Source organism: Merops nubicus, unplaced genomic scaffold (assembly GCF_000691845.1).
Source record: "Merops nubicus isolate BGI_N331 unplaced genomic scaffold, ASM69184v1 scaffold1335, whole genome shotgun sequence".
In the NCBI taxonomy this organism is placed as follows: Eukaryota; Metazoa; Chordata; class Aves; order Coraciiformes; family Meropidae; genus Merops; species Merops nubicus.
This window is the reverse complement of record NW_008607515.1, coordinates 99,643-120,377: the sequence shown is the minus strand read 5'-3', so window position 1 is coordinate 120,377 and position 20,735 is coordinate 99,643. Positions and strand designations below refer to the sequence as shown.

At 38.9% G+C, this 20,735-nt stretch overlaps 1 protein-coding gene across 1 annotated transcript in view; it reads right to left on the bottom strand.

Annotated features, from left to right (window-relative positions):
- Positions 1-20,735, bottom strand: part of CTNNA3 (catenin (cadherin-associated protein), alpha 3) — a gene marked incomplete at its 5' end in the record, with an annotated part of 123,543 nt that overhangs the window by 17,717 nt on the left and 85,091 nt on the right. The window contains one exon of the mRNA XM_008939954.1: positions 5,067-5,172. Within this exon, the coding sequence (XP_008938202.1) occupies positions 5,067-5,172 (106 nt within the window). The remainder of the gene's footprint in view (positions 1-5,066; positions 5,173-20,735) is intronic.

Sequence of the window (20,735 nt, the reverse complement as noted above, 5' to 3'; positions counted from 1 at the left end):
AATGCTAGGCATTATTAGGAGAACACTTCTGATAAAGCTTACTAAAGATTAGAAAATGTACTGGACAAATTAATGAAAAAATATCAAGGACTATATACTGTATCAAGTGTATCAAAAATGTTTGGTGAAGTAGATTCTTGAACGGCTGCTAGAGGCCAGGCTACCATATTGTGGAAGTACCATGAAGTGTGTGCCACTACTCACCCATTTCTGTATGTATTCACTATTATCTACTGTCAGCAACAGGGTATTGGCCTAAAAAAAAACTATGGTCCAACTAAGTGTGCTCATTTTTACGTACTTTACCCATAAAACTTTTTACAGGATGATGGGATCAAGGCAGGGACCAACACAATGCAAAGCAGAGGCATTTACAGGGGTACAGAAAACATTCTGAACTACTTAAAGCAGGATAAAGTACTACAAAAAAAATAAAGGCCTCATGCCTTATAGCTTATCCCCATCAACCCTAAACAGATGTTAGGCAGAAATGTACTCTGTAGAGAGGATATTCCATAAGGAATCCTCTACATATTGCTCACAAGCATCTGGTACAAGCAACACTTGCTCATTAGTGAAACCAAACACTAGGCTGCAACAGAAGGACAATTAATAAATTTTGAGTTTAATCATCCCACAGGCAACTGATGGTTACAAGTTTAATGTCTCACATTCTTAGCTAGAGATCCTGGCAAATTATAGGAGGTACTTTCCTATATGCACTGAAGGCATGTGCAGTGCTAACGAGCTTCCTGTAAGAACAGGATCAGAACTGACTTGCGTCCAGAAGATGCAGTGGTGTTTTACCTAGTAGAAATAATGCCCACAGAACCCTCCAAGTGATTTCATAAATTAAGCAGTGACTAAAACCACAGGGGAACCAACATTGACAAGCCAAGCGAAGAAGCAACTGGCACAGCAGTGGCACAAAAGATCAAGATAAACAATTCTGCAGGAAATTCTGACAGCAAACTATGTTGCTCTTGCTTACCTCCTTCTGTTGTTAACTAAGTCAGTAGCATTCCTCTAGAATCTGTATCTGGCTTCATGGTGATTAATACTGGTTATAATTGCACACAGACTCACTACCATAAATATAAATGTGTAATTTATTGCAATAATTTCTTAACTGGAAGCTTTTAGCCAAGACGATCCAGTAACCAGAAGATCGTTTCAGCACATCTGTTTGCATCATATTTATTGGCTAGTCATTTTAACAGATGGCTTTTTAATTTTACTTTACAGTATATGAAATCAGCTTCTAAGTCAGGAGACTACTTGGTTCTATAGAAAGAGATACTTAATATTGAACCCCACACTTCCAGAATTTAAGAGTAGTTAACATTTTATTGCCTTGATGCTGACTGAGACTCCACTGTACATCGAGGAGTGAGTTACCCCCTCCACAGGACTGCAGAAAGGTCTCACATGAACATCCTGTTTGACAGTGGAAATAACTAATAAGAGTTGTTTCCCTGTAAGAAAAACCCTGAATACCTCCAACAACCAGAATGAGGGAACCTCTTTGACAGAGTCTGCTCAGCAGGCTGTGCACAGATCAGAGGCCTGTTGGATGCTACAGCACCTGGGGTTCCCACCATTGAAAGACACGTCAGATTATCCACACTGCTTTCCTTACTGTGTTATCTCTGACAGAGAGCAGTTTAGAGACCTCCCAGAGTCTGAGTGTCCACCGTACTGGGATCGTAAGGGACCAGCATCTCCTGGAGCAAAACAACTGGGATACTGAGGAGGCTTTCAATAACAATCAATTTGCAGCACATTCCATTAAACCCAGGATGTAATAACTGCCTTAATTATCTTTGGGCTTTCAGGTCACAAATTTGACAATGAATTTGAAACAACCTTATTTTAAACTAAACTTATTGTCAATGTCTTGTGATTAATTTGCCTAGGTGTATGCTGATGATGTACCATGATTATTTTCACAGTTGTTAACTCTGAGTCATCTCAGAAGTGCTATATGGGCTGAAATGTAACCAAATTCTGCTCCTTGTACCACACTGTGTCTGTCCCCTTTCTTCAAACACAGGAAGAGGAATTTATAAAAACCTGAAACGAAGAGCAATGCATCAGAGCGGTGCTGTTGTGGCTGATGAGTTACAATGCTACAAATGTAGCTTCAGGGTGGGGTGCACATCTTTTCCTTCTAATTGAAAAGCTGTATGAATTCTGTAATTGCACAGTTCTTAGTTTGATTCTCTGAAATTACATGGAGAGTGAACCAAAAGTCATTCGCTTGAAAATGTTTTATGAACAAGAAAAGGTCAAAGAGATACAACCACGATTCTCTATGATGCAGCTATTGCTTCTTCTGGGTTCTTGCTCAGGTCTAAAACTAGATGAAGGAAATGGAGGGGTTTGCTTTTCTTCCTTCCATGTAGCTTTGAAAACGGTACCGTACATTACTGTGCTCCTGTTAACTGCAAAGGCAGGGTAATGCTTGAGTCATGGCACAACTGTGAACAGTAAAGTGATGTGGCCTAATTAAATGTCAGTACCAGCAGTGGTAACAAATACTTACCAGGTAGTGTGAGCTTGATAGCAAGCAGTGAGGAAATATCAAGGAATATATGCATAAGGACCTGTATCTTAGAAAAGTTACTTGAAAATGAGTACCATGCAGAGCTATCTCTTTGCACTGTTGAAACAAATCCAAAAGTAGCCCAGAGGAATGTAAAGTTTATTTTATTTTAGGACCCCAAGAGAGATGGGTCTAGGAAGCTTGGCAAAATAACAGCTGAGAAAAGGAATTATTGGTCTCTATATATATTGGTCACCTTGGAGCTTTAGAAAAAAGAACCACAGTGAAAAAAAAAACTCTGTAAGTTAAAGGATGACTTGGCACAGGAAAAAAAGGTTCTAGAAATTAAAAGATTTCTAGCCATCTGAGGAATGAGAGGATCATATTAAGCATCTTTGTGATAGGAGTAAAGGCAAAATCCTCTTTTGTAGCAAGTCTGACACGTCTAGCAATGACTGTAGTTGTGTCCACCACAGAGGTGCTGGAAGGGCTGCTTTGGTTCACACCCCTGCCCACTTTTTTTTTTTATTTTTTAAATATTATATATGCTCATTTCCTTCCAGTGCTTGTGAAATTCCATCTGAAATAGAAGCAACACTGGTAACTGATTTGTGTATTTCAGACACCTATAAGGTGCCACAGGGAATAAATACCAGGGGTGAGGTGGCTCAAGGGTATCAAGGCCATGTGCAAGCTCTGAGATAGGACAAATGGAAATAATTTGAGTGAATTCAGTCAAAGGGTTACAATAACTTGAATGATGTCCCATTTCCCAGAAGCTACAAGGGTGCACACAAATTACTAGCAATAATAGATGACAGCTGCTTTTTCTTGACACCAATTTGTTCAGGTTTCTAGTCTGGAATCACTGTAATAATACAGTGAAAGGTAAATGTTAGGACAGAGGCTGGGTTTCCTGTTCTAAAAAGAGCAAGAGATTATGACCCTTAACTCTTCTTTGGCTTTGATACCACATCATTTTCTGCAACAGATCAGTGATTGAATTTTAATTTGTAATTGATAAAATCTTTTAAAAGAGCCAAGAATTCTCCCATGCTCTTGAAAAGACAGATATGCTGGAGCAGTATCTGTCAAGATCAGAAATAGGGACTCAAGACATTTTACCTAAGTTTTCCAAAATTCAGATCACAGCTGTATAGACTAAAAACAGAAATTCTTTGTCTTGTTATCTGGAATCCAGAGAGACGTGACAGAAAACACTAACAGATTGTTGCTGCTTTGACAGGCAAGTGTTGCATATGAAAATCAAAAGTGAGGGGAAGAGAGACGGCACGTGAGGGTGTGGAAGTCAGTGACTATACTGTGCTAGTCTGGAGAAAGGCAGACACAAAGGCTAGGAAGAGAAATGCTTTAGATTTCATACTTGCACACTGACATTTCACTACACTCTTCTGTTGCTGTTGTCTAGCCCTAAAACAGCCAACCTTCCCTCATAAAGAGGGCTGCATGTGACAAGATGCTTAGTGCATTCATTTACCAAGCTGCTATGCAGTTGTCTCAGCCAGGATTGTGATTTACATGAGATCCTGGTTTGGGTACTTTGGTGGGGTTTTTTGAGTTAGCTGATCTTTTAGAAATCCTATTGAAATCAAGTAGACCTTATAGCTCTGACACTTTGCATTTGATGACTACACAGATTTCTTTTTAAATGCAAAAATATCACAAGACTGCAGGTATGCAGAGGCCACAGCTGACTATCCAGAAGGGTATTTACATGGAAAGCCATCTGACATCAATACTCCAGAGAAATGGCAGCGCTGGGGGGTGGAGATGGAAGAACAATAACCTAGGTACAGAAAAAGCACAGATTCTGTAACTATACACAGAGAGACGAGGGTGGAAAACAAATGATTTTGAAGATGGAGGAGAAAAGTCCCTAATTTTACAAAGCGTGGTGCTGAGATCAAGCAGGTGTCCAAACCAGGAAGCACACTCAGCAGAGCTCTTACACCAGTACCATGATCCTGAGCTCCTGTGTCTAAGCTGACTCACCTCTTACCCGACTCACAACTCATTTCTGGGTAATTTACTCAGGGAAGTCAAGGACGAACTGTACTATACATCTAAAATGTTGCATTCATAGCTTAAATGAGCAATAAAAATATACACAGTTAAATACACATACATACATATTCATATATACTATATGACTAAAATGTTGCATTCAGAGCTTCTCACAGCTATAGACAAATGTATAAATACATATGTAGATAAAGACATGTACATAGACATCTGTGATATACAGACACATACATTTATATGTGTTTCCAAGTGTATATAAACAGACACATTGATACATACGAAGAAGATAATCCACACATGCAAGTAAGACAGGACCTATGCATCCATCACTTCAGAAATTGAGAAGGAAAGGAAAATCAGACAGGTAGATCTAAAAATGTCACAAGTACTTTTATAAGTGACCTTCTTAGGTGTTGGAGGTTCTGTGGGTAGATTAATCAGTGACAAAATTTAATGCACTGCTGCATAAATAACCTACCTGATTGGCAATCAGCCGTGCTAGGACATCCATCCTTGATCCTGACTCTGAAATCATTTTTGCTGCATTAATTACATCAGATGTGTTCTTCAGTGGTCCTCTACCCCTTCAAATGAAACAAAGAACACCATTACATTATTCAAAAACAGAGGATAAATCTTACCCATGCAAATTACCCACAGAAGAACTCGACTGAATAAAACAACCAAGCTGTACAGAAACAACATTAATTAAACCCCTGCCCTCCCAACCGTTTTGTTTTCATGTCCCACAAATTTGTATTGTTTGGCATCGGCTGGATGCAGAAGTACCAGAAAGATGTCACACAGTTTCTTCACACAGGCAGCACAATCCATGCCAAATCCTGAGGTTACAGATTTTAAGAGCTATTTGTGCTGTTTGCTTTTCCTGTGCTTACTTGAAGTTTCTGTTACTTTCCCTTCCAGGAATTTTCTAGTAAATACCTTCAAAGAATGTTCAGCACAGTGATGTATTCTGAGACTCATTATGTCTATCTGATCAGAAAATTAGTTGTTTTTTTAATATAATTGGTGTACAGAAGCATGAATGGAAATATATGAAAAGGGCTGCAATTAAAACTAGCAAATGCCTCTCAGAATACAGCTATGCCCTATCTAGAAGTACTTTCCAGTTAATTTCATACATTATTCCAAGATGAATTTTCCATTTAGGAAAACTGTCAAGTCCTTGTCAACAGTTTGTCAAGAAGCCAACCTCTTTTTTTTTTTTTCATAGAATCATAGAATCCTTTAGGTTGGAAGAGACCTTTAAGATCATCAAGTCATGTATAAAGTGAGCAAACCCCCTAAATTGTATTTCAGCATCTTTGACACAAACACTCGTAGTTTTACTATGTAAACATTTAATTCCTGAACATCTCGTATCAATTTACAAGTTCTGCAACAGACAGAGGGTAGACAACACACATAAATATTTACTACACTTCTTTGTTTAGCCTAAAAATATACATAACTATACAAACGTTTCATTCAGTAAAAAGTGATGACAACATAACACAGCAGGTAACATTTAACCTCTTTTCTTGATTATTCCTATTGTTTAGCAAATAACTATTTGTTAATCCTTTACAAATTACAGTTCCTTAGCCTCAGCTTTTGAAGCCACCATTTGGAACAACCTAGAATAGGGTATTTTACACATTATTTTTTTAAAGAAAGCTATCTTCTTGTTACAGAAAACCTATTTAGCCAATCAATCAGTTTACAGAAGACTAGTGTATGTGGAGAAATGCAATTCCATGCTTCCAGGATTAAGTACCTCAAACTTCACCACGCCCTTCATTTGCCTTTCCCGCTGAATTCCAACTGAACTGCTCTGACTGCATCCTGACCCTTCTCACCATTTCAGTCCACTGATGAGTTTTTCACTGTTATTTGTACTGTGGCAAGTTCCAAAGGCCACAGGCACCTCAGCTGTCCATAGCACGTCCTTAAGTGCTATACAAACTAGAAGCAGTCCAGTACTCTCCTGGAAAGTTATAACCCAGTCTACCAGTCAGACAACACAAAAAGTGAACACCACCCAGAATCTAAGAAGTGGGGGAAGGAGAGATGGAGTAACAGTGCAAGTCATTTCTGCTTACTGAGTACTTCTTGTATCAGCCTACAGCTTTTTTTACATCTGAAGATAGTCTGGCTGAGTATTTTGGAGGTGAAGTTGTTCAGTTAAACTAGCAATTGTCTTTTACCTATCCAAGTCCCTCAGTGGATGTGGCTGATGACAATAAACCATTTCTACCCAAGAAAGGATTTTCAAACAAAGGAAAACAAAGCATGTCTTTTCACCACAAATATGGCCATCTAGAGAGCCACTTGAGGACTAACAAGACTTCTGGCTCCACGTGCCACCTGACTGCACCAATGGTTCAAGTTTGTCTCTACTACATCCTCCAGAATGAGAATGTGGTTATGAGAACAGTTTATGAGGCACAAACCACAACTAGGGCTTGAAGTACATGCTTAGAAATAGTGTTTAAGAATGCCTCAGGTTTATATTAAAAAGTGGTGAAAAAACAGCATCCTAAGTTACACACACGAAGAGAGCTCACAGAGAGACTTGCATTTTCTACACGGCCAAGAAGAAATATCTGTACTCCTTTTTTTACCTTCATATAAAATCCAGACCATTTTACATAAAGTACAGGTTAAATTGCCTTGGGGTATGGCACGATGAGCCCTTAAGTCTCAATTTATGATGTTTGACAATTCTACTCACTAAATACTTTTCAACAAATAATTGGGAGCATACACTAAATCTGCTGAATCACCAGCCAAATGGAAGAAAACAGGAAAAAAAAAAAAAAAAAAAAAAAACACACAAAAAAACCCACAGGATGAAATTTCTACAGGGATAGGTGCAAATTCTAAATTTGGACTGACATAATCAACTACATAGAAAGAGACAGATATAGCCTATACAGTATTGGTTTTAAAAAAAATACAGGGGCTGTTACAGTGGGTTTCCATGAAGAACATTTTGACAAGTTTGAGACTGTGCAAACAGGATGATTAGACACGTCATAAATGTGATCAACAAGGAAAGACTGAAGGATTTAAACACTTCTTTGACAGGGAAATTTGAAAGAAGTGGGGCAAAGGAAGAAGCAAGAGCAGGAGAAGCTGTAGGATACACATGGTAATGGTCTTCAAATGGGCTTCACTTCACAGCTGTAGTGGACTGAGCTCACATTCTGGAAAAGAAGTTTCCAGTGAGACACGGAGGTCATGAGGAACCGGAACAAAGCAGCCAAGGAGGTTCTGGCATCCCCACCACTGGATGAGACTAGACAGACATTCTGAGGTCTCTTCCAGTCCAACAATGTTATTATTTTAAATTTAACAAGTAAGTTTCATGTGTTTGGTGAGTCATCACCAGTTTCAATGCATATTGCCTTCCAATGTTATTGGTGCAGGTGTGGATTTTGTAAATCCCCAGTTTCCCTGATTTAGCACCAGATCAGCAGATTCAGAATGCCACTAGCTCAGATTAACTCTCTGAATCCAGATGTCAGAGACACAAAATGTCTATTAAATCACCTAGGTTGTTCTCCCCAGCCATTAGACAGCTTCCTGCCAGTTTCATAATTACTTGCATTTTGTCTGGCAAGTTTGAAGCATGAACCACTCTGCTTGGGAGGCTGTTTCCCTGAGCTATCCTTCTCATGTCTGGATTTTTTTTTCCAGCTGTTTCACTTATTTCTCTTGATAACATCCCTTTCCTTCTAGAGATGCAGTACATGATCCTTCACCACCAGGTGCTGAAGCACCCCTGCCTAATCTGTCAGACTCCTGTGGTACTGGTCCAGTTATTAAAAATAACCAAATTACTACAGATAATACAGACCTGCATACAGAAGCTTAGGAAGATTAGCTTCACTCATGCAACCAACAACAGATGCTTAAAGACAGATTAAAAAAAGTCCTTCCCACCATCTACCATCTGCTGGTCAACAGCATAAAATTTCTCCGTCATGGAATTTTCCCTCTTCTACAAAATAAATTCTAATTTCCTTGCTGAGGCTTCCATGTAGATTATTATTATTTTAATCAGCTTTATCTTATTGGTTTTCCCCTGCTTTCCAGTCTGTGTAATTTTTAACGCCAAACTCATCTCACACACTCGGTTACTGCATTTACTGATACTGAACATCTGATTTGGATTCATGGGAAGATCTAATACATCTATTTTCCTCACACCATATCCAAGCATAAAGCCTTACTAGCAAAGTAAGCTGATAACACATTCAAGGCTATGAAAACAAAGATGAGACACAAAGTACTATATGTATGAACAATTATATGCCCCCAAGGTAGTGATGGATTGTTACTAGATGTCTTAAATCACCTGCTCAATCCAATGAGGAGACTGGAAATAGGCCACAAATAATTCAAAAAAGACATCCAGCCAAGTCTATCTAGAAGGACTATGGCTGGACTGTGAACAATGCAATCCGTTTAGAGTGTCTCCAGAAAGCCGTAGGAGGAAAAAAAAAGCTTCACATAAATATTTCTTCAATGGTACAATCTTAAGAAGAAAAAAAGCTGTATCATATCAACTGGTACAACACCAAGGGGTTTGGAAAACTGTGATATACCTGAGCTTTTCAATCTAATCGTTCTTGCTCCAAGCCATGATAAACAGTAGATCTGCAGAGTAACTCCAGTCCTGTCTACCTAAACTTAACTACAATGATTAGCAGGCATCAGTATGGGACATTATTTTCTTTTTCCTTGACACTGAAATTTCACTCTGAAAAGTAACTGCCAAAAATATCCTCTTGATTATTCCACTAATGGAAACCCGTACTCTTACTTCAAATCCAAAAGGCCTTTGTGATCACATTTTTCAGGAATAGCCAATCTTCTGCCTCTGAGCAAAGCTGAGCAGCTTAACTCCTACTCACCATACTTGCCTCAGCATCGGAAACAACCTTTGTACTTCCGTCGCATCAGAAACAATAGAGAGCTCTACTGACTAGTCAGTCTCAGAGAATAAACTACCTAACATGCATCTAACACCATAAACTACCATCAAATGTATGTATTTCACAGCCCTGAAGATTTTTAAAGGTGTGAACTTAAGCTTTGTAACTACTGTCATCCCCAAACCACGAGCTGAGCAGTCTCTGTCACACTGAAGTCTTGAGCTTCAGACATGGTCCACTACATCACCAATCCTAACTACCAGCTCAGCAAATCCTGCCAGCTTTCCCTGTAATTACAGCTCTTCTGGGGACACGGCAGAAGAGGCACTAACTCCAAACCAGTACAGACCAGCAATACATCTATCTCTTTGGTCCTTGCTTTTGCCATGAAAGCTCAGCCATGGATCCAGCCTGACAACCCCATTCAACCCCAGACCAATGCCTGTCTGAGCAGCCCCAGGTTACATATCAGCTAGGGTTAAGGTTTGGCCTGGATGTGGCTGACTGGTGACAAGGGCTCCTCATTGATGGGAATCAACTGGAACATTCCTTGACATTGTGAAGAAGCTCAGAGCACTCATCCAGGTGACTATCATTTTACTTAAGGTACATGTCTACTCTTGGGCAAAGTACATTAATTGTATCGCTATCAGTTTCTTTAGTTTTATATAAACTATACTTCCCTCTTCTCCCAGGCCTTTAAAGAATAATAATGCAACAGTGGCTGATGAAATACTGAAAGTGAAGGCCAGTGTAATAATCCACAGGAACAGTTAAATCCTTTACACCAGGAACTGGAAAGTACTGTTGTTTACAGCTTTCTTCTTTTTCTACATCAGGACAATGTTATATCAGCCCTATAATTTCTTTCTTTTCCTGATCTGGGGCAGATTCTACAATCTAGATACTTCATGGTTGAGATCATGTCGGTAATTTTCCTTATCTGGGTCATCCTTCCCTCCTTAAATCCTTTGTGATTTCACCAGCTTTACAAAATACAAAACTATTATTTAGAACATTTTGCTTTAAGAGGAACCCAGTCATTAGATTGTTCTTGTTGGTCTTACTACCTGTATTTTGTCACCCAAAACTGAAACAGAGCAATCAAATTTTTTCTCAGCACTTAACAGACAATACAGAAGCAGATTTTTCAAAAGCCTGTAGTTTCTACTTATTTCAATTCTGATAGCAATGTCCAAAATTCTCTGGGTTTCACTAAAACCATGATCAGTTCTTGTGGTCTCTGAAGGACATCTGACCCTTCTGGTAATTTAAACAAAACATCACGAAGACTCTATGGTTCTGACTGGAGTTCATCTTGGGTGCCATGCCTACACACCAGTGACTCCCATTTGTGGGCCACCACTACCCCCCAGGCACCACAATGCAAACCAGCATGGCCCTGCCTCCCCCTTCTTGACCACCTGCTCTCAAGGGCAATGTCCCCAGCTATTGCCCTGCAAAAGCCCTTGGCTCCACCCTTGAGAGTGTCTGTTCCAAATCACTTTGTACTCTTCTCAAAGCAGGCTATTTCTGACCCTGTAGAATACAGCATGACTGCATAACAACAAATAAAATGCCCTTTGTGTGTATCACTTGGACAAACTATTTGATAGTAGAACGCAGAAGAGATCTTCCCTTAGTGACCCACTGTGTTTTCTTGCTCTCTCTGCTTTGATTAATAAAGTAGGAATATAGCTATTTAAACATGAAAAAAACCCAATACACTCCTGTTTGTAAGCTCACATATCCCATTTTGTCAGCTGTGTAAACTCTGCTAGAAAAATCCAGGCACCATAAACTTGGCTACAGGGTCAAAGGTGAACATGACCTATGTCACTAGAATGGTTATTTCTGGTCTCCTGCTTTAAAAAAAATATAGTTTAACACCAAGGAATTCTTGCTTCAGAATGAAGTCCTATATAGCAGAGTCCTGCTCCATCATCCTAATCTTGACACTTTTGAAATGGAGAAATCCTAAAACAGTTAGTAGGAAAAAAATGCCAACGTCTCTTAAGTAGTTAATGAACATTATGCTACTTGTCAAAGATGCTTCATAATTCGAAACATAATTCAAAACAGAATAAAAAAGAACACAAGGCAGAAATCAAGTGGAAACAGAAAAGAAGGTACGTCAGGAGAGGAGCTGCACATGTAGCCTGGGAGACAGAAGAGCAGCTGAAACCTCGACTACAAGTTGTTAAATCAGAAGTCTTAACAAAACTTATCATAGCAACAAGAGAATGTGGAAAGCAAAGCATCAAAGGGATATGCTCGCACACGTCTGACTCTGATGTGTATGTATAAGCACTGAATATTTATATGTGCAACAACCAGACACAAGTACCTATATGTTTATATACACTTACAGAGGAGAAAACCTAAGAATTTTGAGATCTTCCCATACTTAACACTTGTGCACACAGACTGACAGCCTTTCCCTTCACCTATATATCCAAAAGTCTGAATCTTCTCAAACACATCTGGAATTCCCTTGCCAACCCTGATGAAATGCACTAATGAAAATGTTCAGCTTCTACCAGTTGAGATCAGCTGCAGGAGGTGGATATATTAAAAACACAACCAAGTCATCACATAATTAAATACATATTTCATATATATAAAATAATAACAAAATAAAATTGTCATTATTGTGATCTGAAGGGGAAAAACACTCCATAGTGCTTCACAAAGCTAGTTGTTACTAAATTAATCAGCAGATTTGACAATGAACTAAAAAAAAAATATTTTTTTTTTTTTTTTTTTAAAAAGCCAAGAATCTGTATTGATAAAAACAGAAAGACAGGAAGCTGCCCTCCTGCAGCAGGTCTCAGCCAGGTATAAACCAGACACTTTGATGCTGCATTTCATCAACGGCTACAAGTGAGGTCCACACATCCAAGGGTGTCCATCCATGTGCACAAGTGTAAGTATGGGAAGAGCTTGCAATTCTTAGATTTTTGGTTCTTGTAAGTGCATGTAAACAGAGACACACTTGTGTGTTTGGCAGTAGTTTATTAAAACCAGAGATGAAATTGTAACAAAAGCAGTGTTTTCCACAACACAGCACATCTGATCAAATCTGAGTTACAGAGGAAGCAGTTTACAGATGTCAAAACTGGTTCCCCTGCTAGCTATTTCATAGCCACTTTTTGCTGTGCCACCAGAAATCTCTCCCCAAATCTCCCTCTGATCCATTTATCGCATCCATACACAAACATTGCTGGTACAATGTAAGAGAACACCACAACATCACAAGTCAGTGAGTTCTGGTATGTGAACCAGACATCAGTTATTTGCTTCTCACCACTTTTTCCTCTTGTTATCTCTCGGATGTTTTTCCATCTCTTTCTGCTTGCAAATCCAGCTTTTCAAAGGACACTTTGAGTTTTTACTTGCTAAGAAGGTCAGGAGACCTTACCAGTCATGGGCTTTAATTTGGATGCCTATCATTTTTAATCACTATGTTACGTATCTGCAGTTAGTGTTTTGTAGTCTCTCCTCTTTGCTTCATCATTCTCCTTTCTCCCGTTTCCTCTCAGGAACACAAATTATCCAGAGACTTTAATATCTCTAACATAAATCATCCAATGGCTTCACAAACTTTATGTTTCGATAATTTAAAAAAAAATCCAAGTCTTTCCAAAAGTAGAAACTATTTGGTTATGAACTAATAGCATTAAAATTATACGCATGCATGTTAATAAATGCACAGCTTCCATGCAGTCTGACGTGGACTGTGCAGTGAAGTGGACAATGCAAAATGAGATGTCAAATTGTGTCCCTTCTGAACAGGCTGGACATGTTGTCTGGGACAGCCTGTCTGCAGAGGTACTTAGGGTTGTCTCCTGTGAGAGCTGAAGGAGCAAACACAGAAGTGTTTGGCTGTGTGGAGTATGTTTCAAATGCAACAGCACTCAGCTCCATATCTGCACTTTCTCCAAGCACAGAAGTGAATTACGGCTGAGACAGGACATCAGTGTTATCTCTAAGGACTCCCACTGCAGAGTGGCCCATCTGCTTCCCACTCGTGTGGACCATGTGTTGAATTTGCAGTAGGAGTTATAACATGGTCTAGAAAAAGCAAGTCCTAACAGCCTGAAAGTAGAAAAAAGCAAGTGGAGGGTTACTAATGAAACAAAATACGAATGTAAGCAGTACAGTGCAAACATATAGCAATGTCACTTAAGGAAGTCAATATTGACTTATAAAATCCTCTTGCTATGCTGTAACCTTTAAAAAATGAAGAAAGAGTCCCTTTGTTCTTCAAAGTGTGTCTTTTCACTTCTCCAATGAAATAAATGGATTGTTTTGAAAATTATTTGTTGCATTTGTTTTCTACTAACCTTTTTGTCTTTACAAGAATCCAGCCACATATATACTCAGACCATTTCCTTACTGTTTCAGAACATGCCTTGCAGCAAAGCCTGTTCCAGCAATTAAAACTCAGCAAATCCCAAAAGAGAGAGGTTAAAACTCAATGGCAAATTTGAATTTGGTGATTTATGACCACTATGCTGCGATTTGTTGAGGGTACTCGTTCCTCACTTAATTGTGTCATTAAAAAAAAAAAAAAAAAAAAAAAAAAAAAAAAAACCAAAAAAACACACACCTTAATGGCAGACCTTGCCTTTTGAAACTTCACAGCACTGCACAGACATGAACAGTGTTGAAAGTGAGTTACTGGGAAGCTGGCACAGGGTAATGCTCTTGTGGGACATCTCTCTGAAACAGGACAGCTGGTCTCTCTCTGGACTCTATCGAAAGTGTCCTCACAACAGCATTGTCAGCTGGACTGTGAGAGAGTTCCCAAACCATTCCTCTGCTGATTTTTTACCATTCAGCTGGCCTGTGGTCCTACACAACCACTCCAGCCTGTACGTAATCAATCCACTGCAGTTCACTAACCAAACAACACACATCCTCCCTGTGGTGAGGTACAAAGGACTTGCCCGAGTCACTATTTCTGCATCTGCAGCAACAGTTTCTAGTGGCTACGTACAAGTACCTTCTGTCTAGTTTCACCAGTTTTGCAGCAGGAACTGCCTGGGGAGTCTGGACAGGCCACGTTCTCCACCCCAGCTGCTTACCAACATAGCAGGAGCTGCCTGGGGAAACCTAAAGGGCACTCTAAGACTCCCATCCAGAGAGCTCCTGCTACACTTGGTTACTTACTTGTTGATTAAGGTGGCTAGAATCACCTTACATGCAGTCGGCCCACTCTTCCATGTCCATCCATTGTCTCATGGGTGCAAATGACTGCCTTGGGAGTTCCTGGACTGTGCATGCAATTAAATGGATTTACTAGTGCATTCTGTGAAACATCAAATTGTCACATTTTTGTAACTTTTGAAGTCTCTTCCTTTTTTTTTGGAACAAAGCAGGCATGGAGGGTTTGGTGGGATTCAGCCATACATTTTAACACTTAGTAAAACAAATGGTATACATGAACAAGCAGAAACCACTTCCCTTTCTGGCCTCAATCAGGTATGATCATTTCTAGATGAAGAAAATAAGCTAATACAGAATAAATCAATGCAATTTAAAAACACAGACTACTTGAAGAAAACCATTAGGAACTCTGGCAGATGCATAAATAAACACTTAAACTCAGAAGGGCTGAGCTAAAGGTTGAAGGTGCCAACTACTCTCTGGACATGGGAGTTATGGGGAAGCTTTGAATTACATTATCACAAACCCAGAGTAAAATGTATGGCACAGTTTACATATTCCTGGGAGAAAAAAAATGAATAAGGTAGCAAAAGAAGATACAGACACTGTAAAGAACCAACTTCTAATGCATTTTTAGATTTTCAAACATGAAAGAAAACAAAGGACATGGCAAATTCATTCTCCAAAAGTAAGCACTGAAAAACAAAACCTGGAGTTCAGAGAGCTCCTTTTTTGGTGAATAACAGTAAGACAAAAATACTGTCATTTACAGCAGTCACAGAATAAGACCTCTGGTTCAGTAGCATGGAGTAGTAGTGCCAGCTATATTATAGACCCAAATAGCTGTAATGACACATTTAGATGTACCGTATGTCCAATCTGTCACTGTTTAGCTTACACTTTTGATCTGGTTTTTTTCCCCTAATCCAATTGACCTCAATCCCACTAATCAAATGACAGTAGAAATTGCAAAGGAAGGTAGATTCACAGTTTGTTTACTATCACGTGTCATAATTCACATCATTAAGCACCACATGTATTCTGTGGCAAGAAAATTGGATAACTTTTGGAGTAACTGCCTCTACATGGAGACTACTTGGCAAGTAAAGATAGTGTATCTAGATTTCAATACCAGCCAAATGGATTGGAAAGTCTGGGAAACCTGCCTCACACACACAGACTGCCCTGGTTTCTTAAAAAATTTCTAGCTTCCATTGGACTCCCAGATTAACACGGCACATAGTACATAAATGTGTGAAATGTGGGATCCTTCTCCACTATTGCCACCTGGCTTCCCTGGAAATATCGGTGGCCAATGGATCAAACAGTCATTTTATGCAGCTGGTCAAGACAGATCCTGGTAGTCTCAATCTGCCATAAACTCCAGCTATGAAACAGAGGTGAGGACAAACCGTTGGGGTTGGAGGATGTTCTCCACACAATTCTCTGTATTCTAGCAGGCAAAGTACCATTAACCTGCCACCAGCTCACTGGCAACTGCACTCAGTGCTTCCTTAGAGCTGGTAATTGTCTGGGTGTTTCACTGGCTCTGCATCTACTGTGCCTGCAGCCACCCTGACCCCAGGACTGTCTGAGCACAACACATAGGCCTTGAATACACCACAGGCATTGCGGTCTACTGCTGGTTACACAAAGAATTCCACTGTGGGGGCTTCACGTACTTTGAAAAACATGAGTCCTCAGTGGATGCTGGAGATAAAGAAACACCTTTAAAAATTTAGCTTTCAGTACTTAGAAGGTCAAGAGACTCATAAGATGCATGTTCCCTGCTGAGGGTGTCAGAGATTACCCAAAGATAGAAAAGGAAGCCAGAACCCAGCTGTGCAGCACATGCAGGTGTGAACACAGCTGCTGAGAGGCCTTCTAACACAATTAAGCTAAGAGCTTTATCAACTACATACAGTTTTACACATCTTATCTCACATTTTCTCAATCCCCTTGACAATATCTCCAATCACAGCAATCAGAAACCTCATCCATTATATAAAAAAAATCACACAACTGGCCAAAAACTATGCATTTAGATTATTTTGGATTATTTGTAAAGCTCAAGGCATTACACTGGTCATGTCTTCAAGCTTTTAAACTCTCTAATCATGAAAGCCCAAACCTTTTTACTTTTATATAAAGGTTAAAGCTCTATCCAACTCTAAACGAGGGCTTCCTTAACACAGACAGCTACAAAGGGTGGCCACTCCAAACAGGAGTGCACTGTAGCTCAGTGCAATGACTAGTCAGTCATTGTGGACACCTTTGCAAGAACAGAGGGGAGAGCTGATGGCTGGGAAGAAAAACTGTTCACATGTGAAGCAGAGCCCTGAGAATTTCATCTACCCTCAGGTCTGCGAAAGCAGATACTTTAAGGGAAAAAGCAGCTTGTATTGCTAGATGCAAAAGAAAATTGGGAGAACTGGTGAAACTGATTAAGAGTAGTAATATCATGGGCCACACTATAGTCAGGTTTGTCTTACAGCATTATTTTATGCAGTTACCCCCTGAAAATCTCATTTTCCCCTTTCTCCTAACATTTTTTGAATTCTTTTAGTTGATTCACAGCACAATCACTTTACCTCCTTTTTTTCCAATATTTCCTTCTGTAATATTCTTTACTGAAGCGTTTATCATTCCACTGAAGTTCTGACTCCAAAATGAATCTTTCTGAATGCCTTTACTGCATGTAACACCATCTTATTAATCACCAGTCACACCATTTTCAGTCTACATGTGCTATCCTACTTCTAGAGTTAACATGTGCTATTATTAACAGTATTTTTTGACACTTCTGCCCATAGGCCATTACTAATACCTTTTAAAGCTACTTAAAAGAACAAGACCTCTCAGTGGTACAGTCTTAACTACCCAGTATATCACAACAAAGGAGTCAGTCTTCTGAAAATCCCCAGAAAATGCAAATTAATACCAAAGTTCAGCTCAAAAACTCATCTGGGCTATCAGTAACCTGCTGATATTTTTGCTTAAAAAGATGTATTTGACTAATGATATATAAAAATACTGCAAAATTGTTTTTCAGAGTGCTCATCTAGTGTTTTGTGAAGAAAAAATTCACAATGCTCAACAAGTTCGCAAATATGATAAATGTATTTTAAGTTGAATGAAGTTTAGGACACAGAACATGGGAATAAAAGACATTCACAGTTAGGAAGTCCATTTTCTGACAGTTAAACTACTACACGTTATTGTTTTTATCAAATTTTCAAGTTTCATATTCAGAAACAGTGGCAATTTTTTTCCTGTGACATCTGACACTTGGAAAAGGGAGTCAGGAAGTTGTACACTCTACATGCCTTGCATTATTAAATTCAACAGCAATTAAAGATGCTATTGAGCCTGAAGAGGCACCAAAATCAGGATTATTGTAAACAAAACGCTGCCACAAACCAGCAAGGATAGGCTGTAGGTTGATAATGGAAGACAGTAAAATTAATCTAAGTTAGTTCATTCATTTAGCAGAGTAATATTTTAGAATTTATCAGAAAATTGTCCTCACGGATTTTTTTTTTTTCTTAAAAAGAGCACTTTCTACTGAATTGCAATATGAAACAAGTGGCATTATGCATAATGTAATTAAAACACTTTATAGTAAAAAATATGGAAGTACTCATAAAAATTTACATTTTATGTTATATATGCACCTAGCACATCTGCTATGCCATTGTGACAGATGTTTATTAATATGGATATCTAATCAGATTGCTAATGACTCAGTAATCCATCTTCTAGATACTGCACAAGCTTCTGATTATATGTTGAACCAATTATCAAAACATTTCCAAATTACTCCTTTACCTCTAAGGCCTCTGAAAAGCCCTGCTAACTTGCAGTTTTGTTTCAACAACAATGTACAATTCTATCACAGCAATGCCTACAACATGTGCTTGTAATATGTATGTTATATAACAGACGTAAAGATGCTTCCTTTAATATCATGACTAGTATAAGAATCATTTAAAATTAATAGAAGTGTGTTTTGATATGAGATTTCTCTTGACAGAATATGTTCTGTGGTAAGGCTGGTGACTATGAAACAGGTGACTCTGCTGGACAAACTCCTTTCAGTTATCTTCAGAAATATAAAGATCCTAAATACGACTTCTTCATACATTATCCCACCCTAAAATTTTTAAGCCTTGCAACCTGCAACCAGTTTTTTCCTCTCAGTTTGGTTCTTATGTCCAGAGAAAAGGAGTAAGCTTCCCCACATCAAAATACAACATGGATTTTGAAATTTTCTCTTCTTCAGCTACAAAATCTCTGACTAGAAAATCTGTCTTCCTGCCCGAGTAGTACAGATCATACACTTATTTGAAATGCTGGCATTTAGACAGTGTTAATGAGTTAGGCAATTAGACAATTCAGTTAATTATTGAAGTATTTGATTACATCTGAACATCAGTATTTTAAGATTCCTCAAACTCTGGAAATAATAATGGTTTATTAAAGACCACAGTTTCCTTTTGTAATATCCCACCCATTAACTACTGATGTCCACTGTATATTTGTACTTACTGTTACTGTGCACATACTCTTTCACCAACTCTTCTCCTAATTTCTAAGCCCTTATGAAGGTACAGAAGATGGACTTGTTGGGCTTGAACTTTTTCATTCTCTTGATTTTCCTGATACTACTTTAGCTACATTTATTTTCTACTAGACACTAAGTGACCGACAAGTTGCTGTTTCATGTGGCACTGCCACAGAATTAGACTAAAAGGCAACAGAGGCTCTTGGAGGCATTGCCTTGGACATCAGATATGACCGGAATCCTTCAGATGCAACCCTTTGGAGATGAAACACTACCTAGCATCATCCTATCTGTTGCATTTGAAGGGTTGGGGATTTGGGGTTTGTGTGTTTCAGGGATTTTTTTTTCAGAAAAAAATAACAGTAAATAGGTTACAACTTTGTGGTTTTACTTCCTCCATATTACAGTTGTCTAACAGGCTTGACGACAAGAAGCAGTTTCAGTCCTACGTAGACTTCAGGACTGCACTACTTACCTGACCTCTTACTGAAAAAATACCTGGCTTTAAAGTGCTATGCAAAGAGGAAGCTAATTTCAGAATTTTAGATTAAGAAGTATATAGATTGCATAATGAAAAAGAACAGTTTTAGAGACAGTCTGTACTGTGTTTTCTTTGTACTTCATCAGTTCGATATTTGCCTTTTTGCCTTTGAAAGAAGAGTAAGTAAATAAATTATCATTTATAGTGCTGATGACAAGTGGAGTCATGAACAGCTCTACAGCATCAAAGGAGAAGGGCCATGACGTTTCCATTACCCCCAGTCTCCCACATTGCTCATGGTGGGCTCTCCCCATCGCTCTTAACTACTTAGGTAAGCACAGTGTAACGTTGAGAACGTGTGAAAGAAATCTTTGTATTGTCAGCCTGAAACATTCAAATATCCTGAGTCAGGCTCCAAAATATCACAGAACTGGAATAAATACCAGGAGATTTGAAATAATAAATCTGGAGTTCTGTGTATTTACTTTCTGTTTTCTGAGCCTTCAGGGGTAACATTTTCAGGATTTGCTCAACAGCCATGAAATTTACTGTAAAAATGTTGGAGGTAACTTTCACCTACAATAACATATCTCAAGTGCCAAGACAGGAAATCATCAGCAGTGACTGTATGAGTCTAAGAAAAGAGTAGTTAAAACATAAAAGGTCTTAATTCCTGTTCTGTTCATCAAATGTCAGTAAGAAACCTCTCTCACAGCCATACAGTGGTGAGAGGTAAGTGGTGGTATGAGAGGAAGACACAGTCACTGGCTAGAATCCATTACTGATGCCAAAACCAAAAAAGACATGGGAAAAATTACTAACATGGGCACTGTTTGCTAGGATGTATACCCTCTGGCAGACAGTTAAGTCTGCCTATAGTGTGTTGTATAAAGCTGCTTAGCTCACTTTACTTTTTTTACCCATCCTAAGAATAAGGAATTTACTACTGACTGGCAATAGAGAGCATTCATCCTTCCTGCTGCAGCA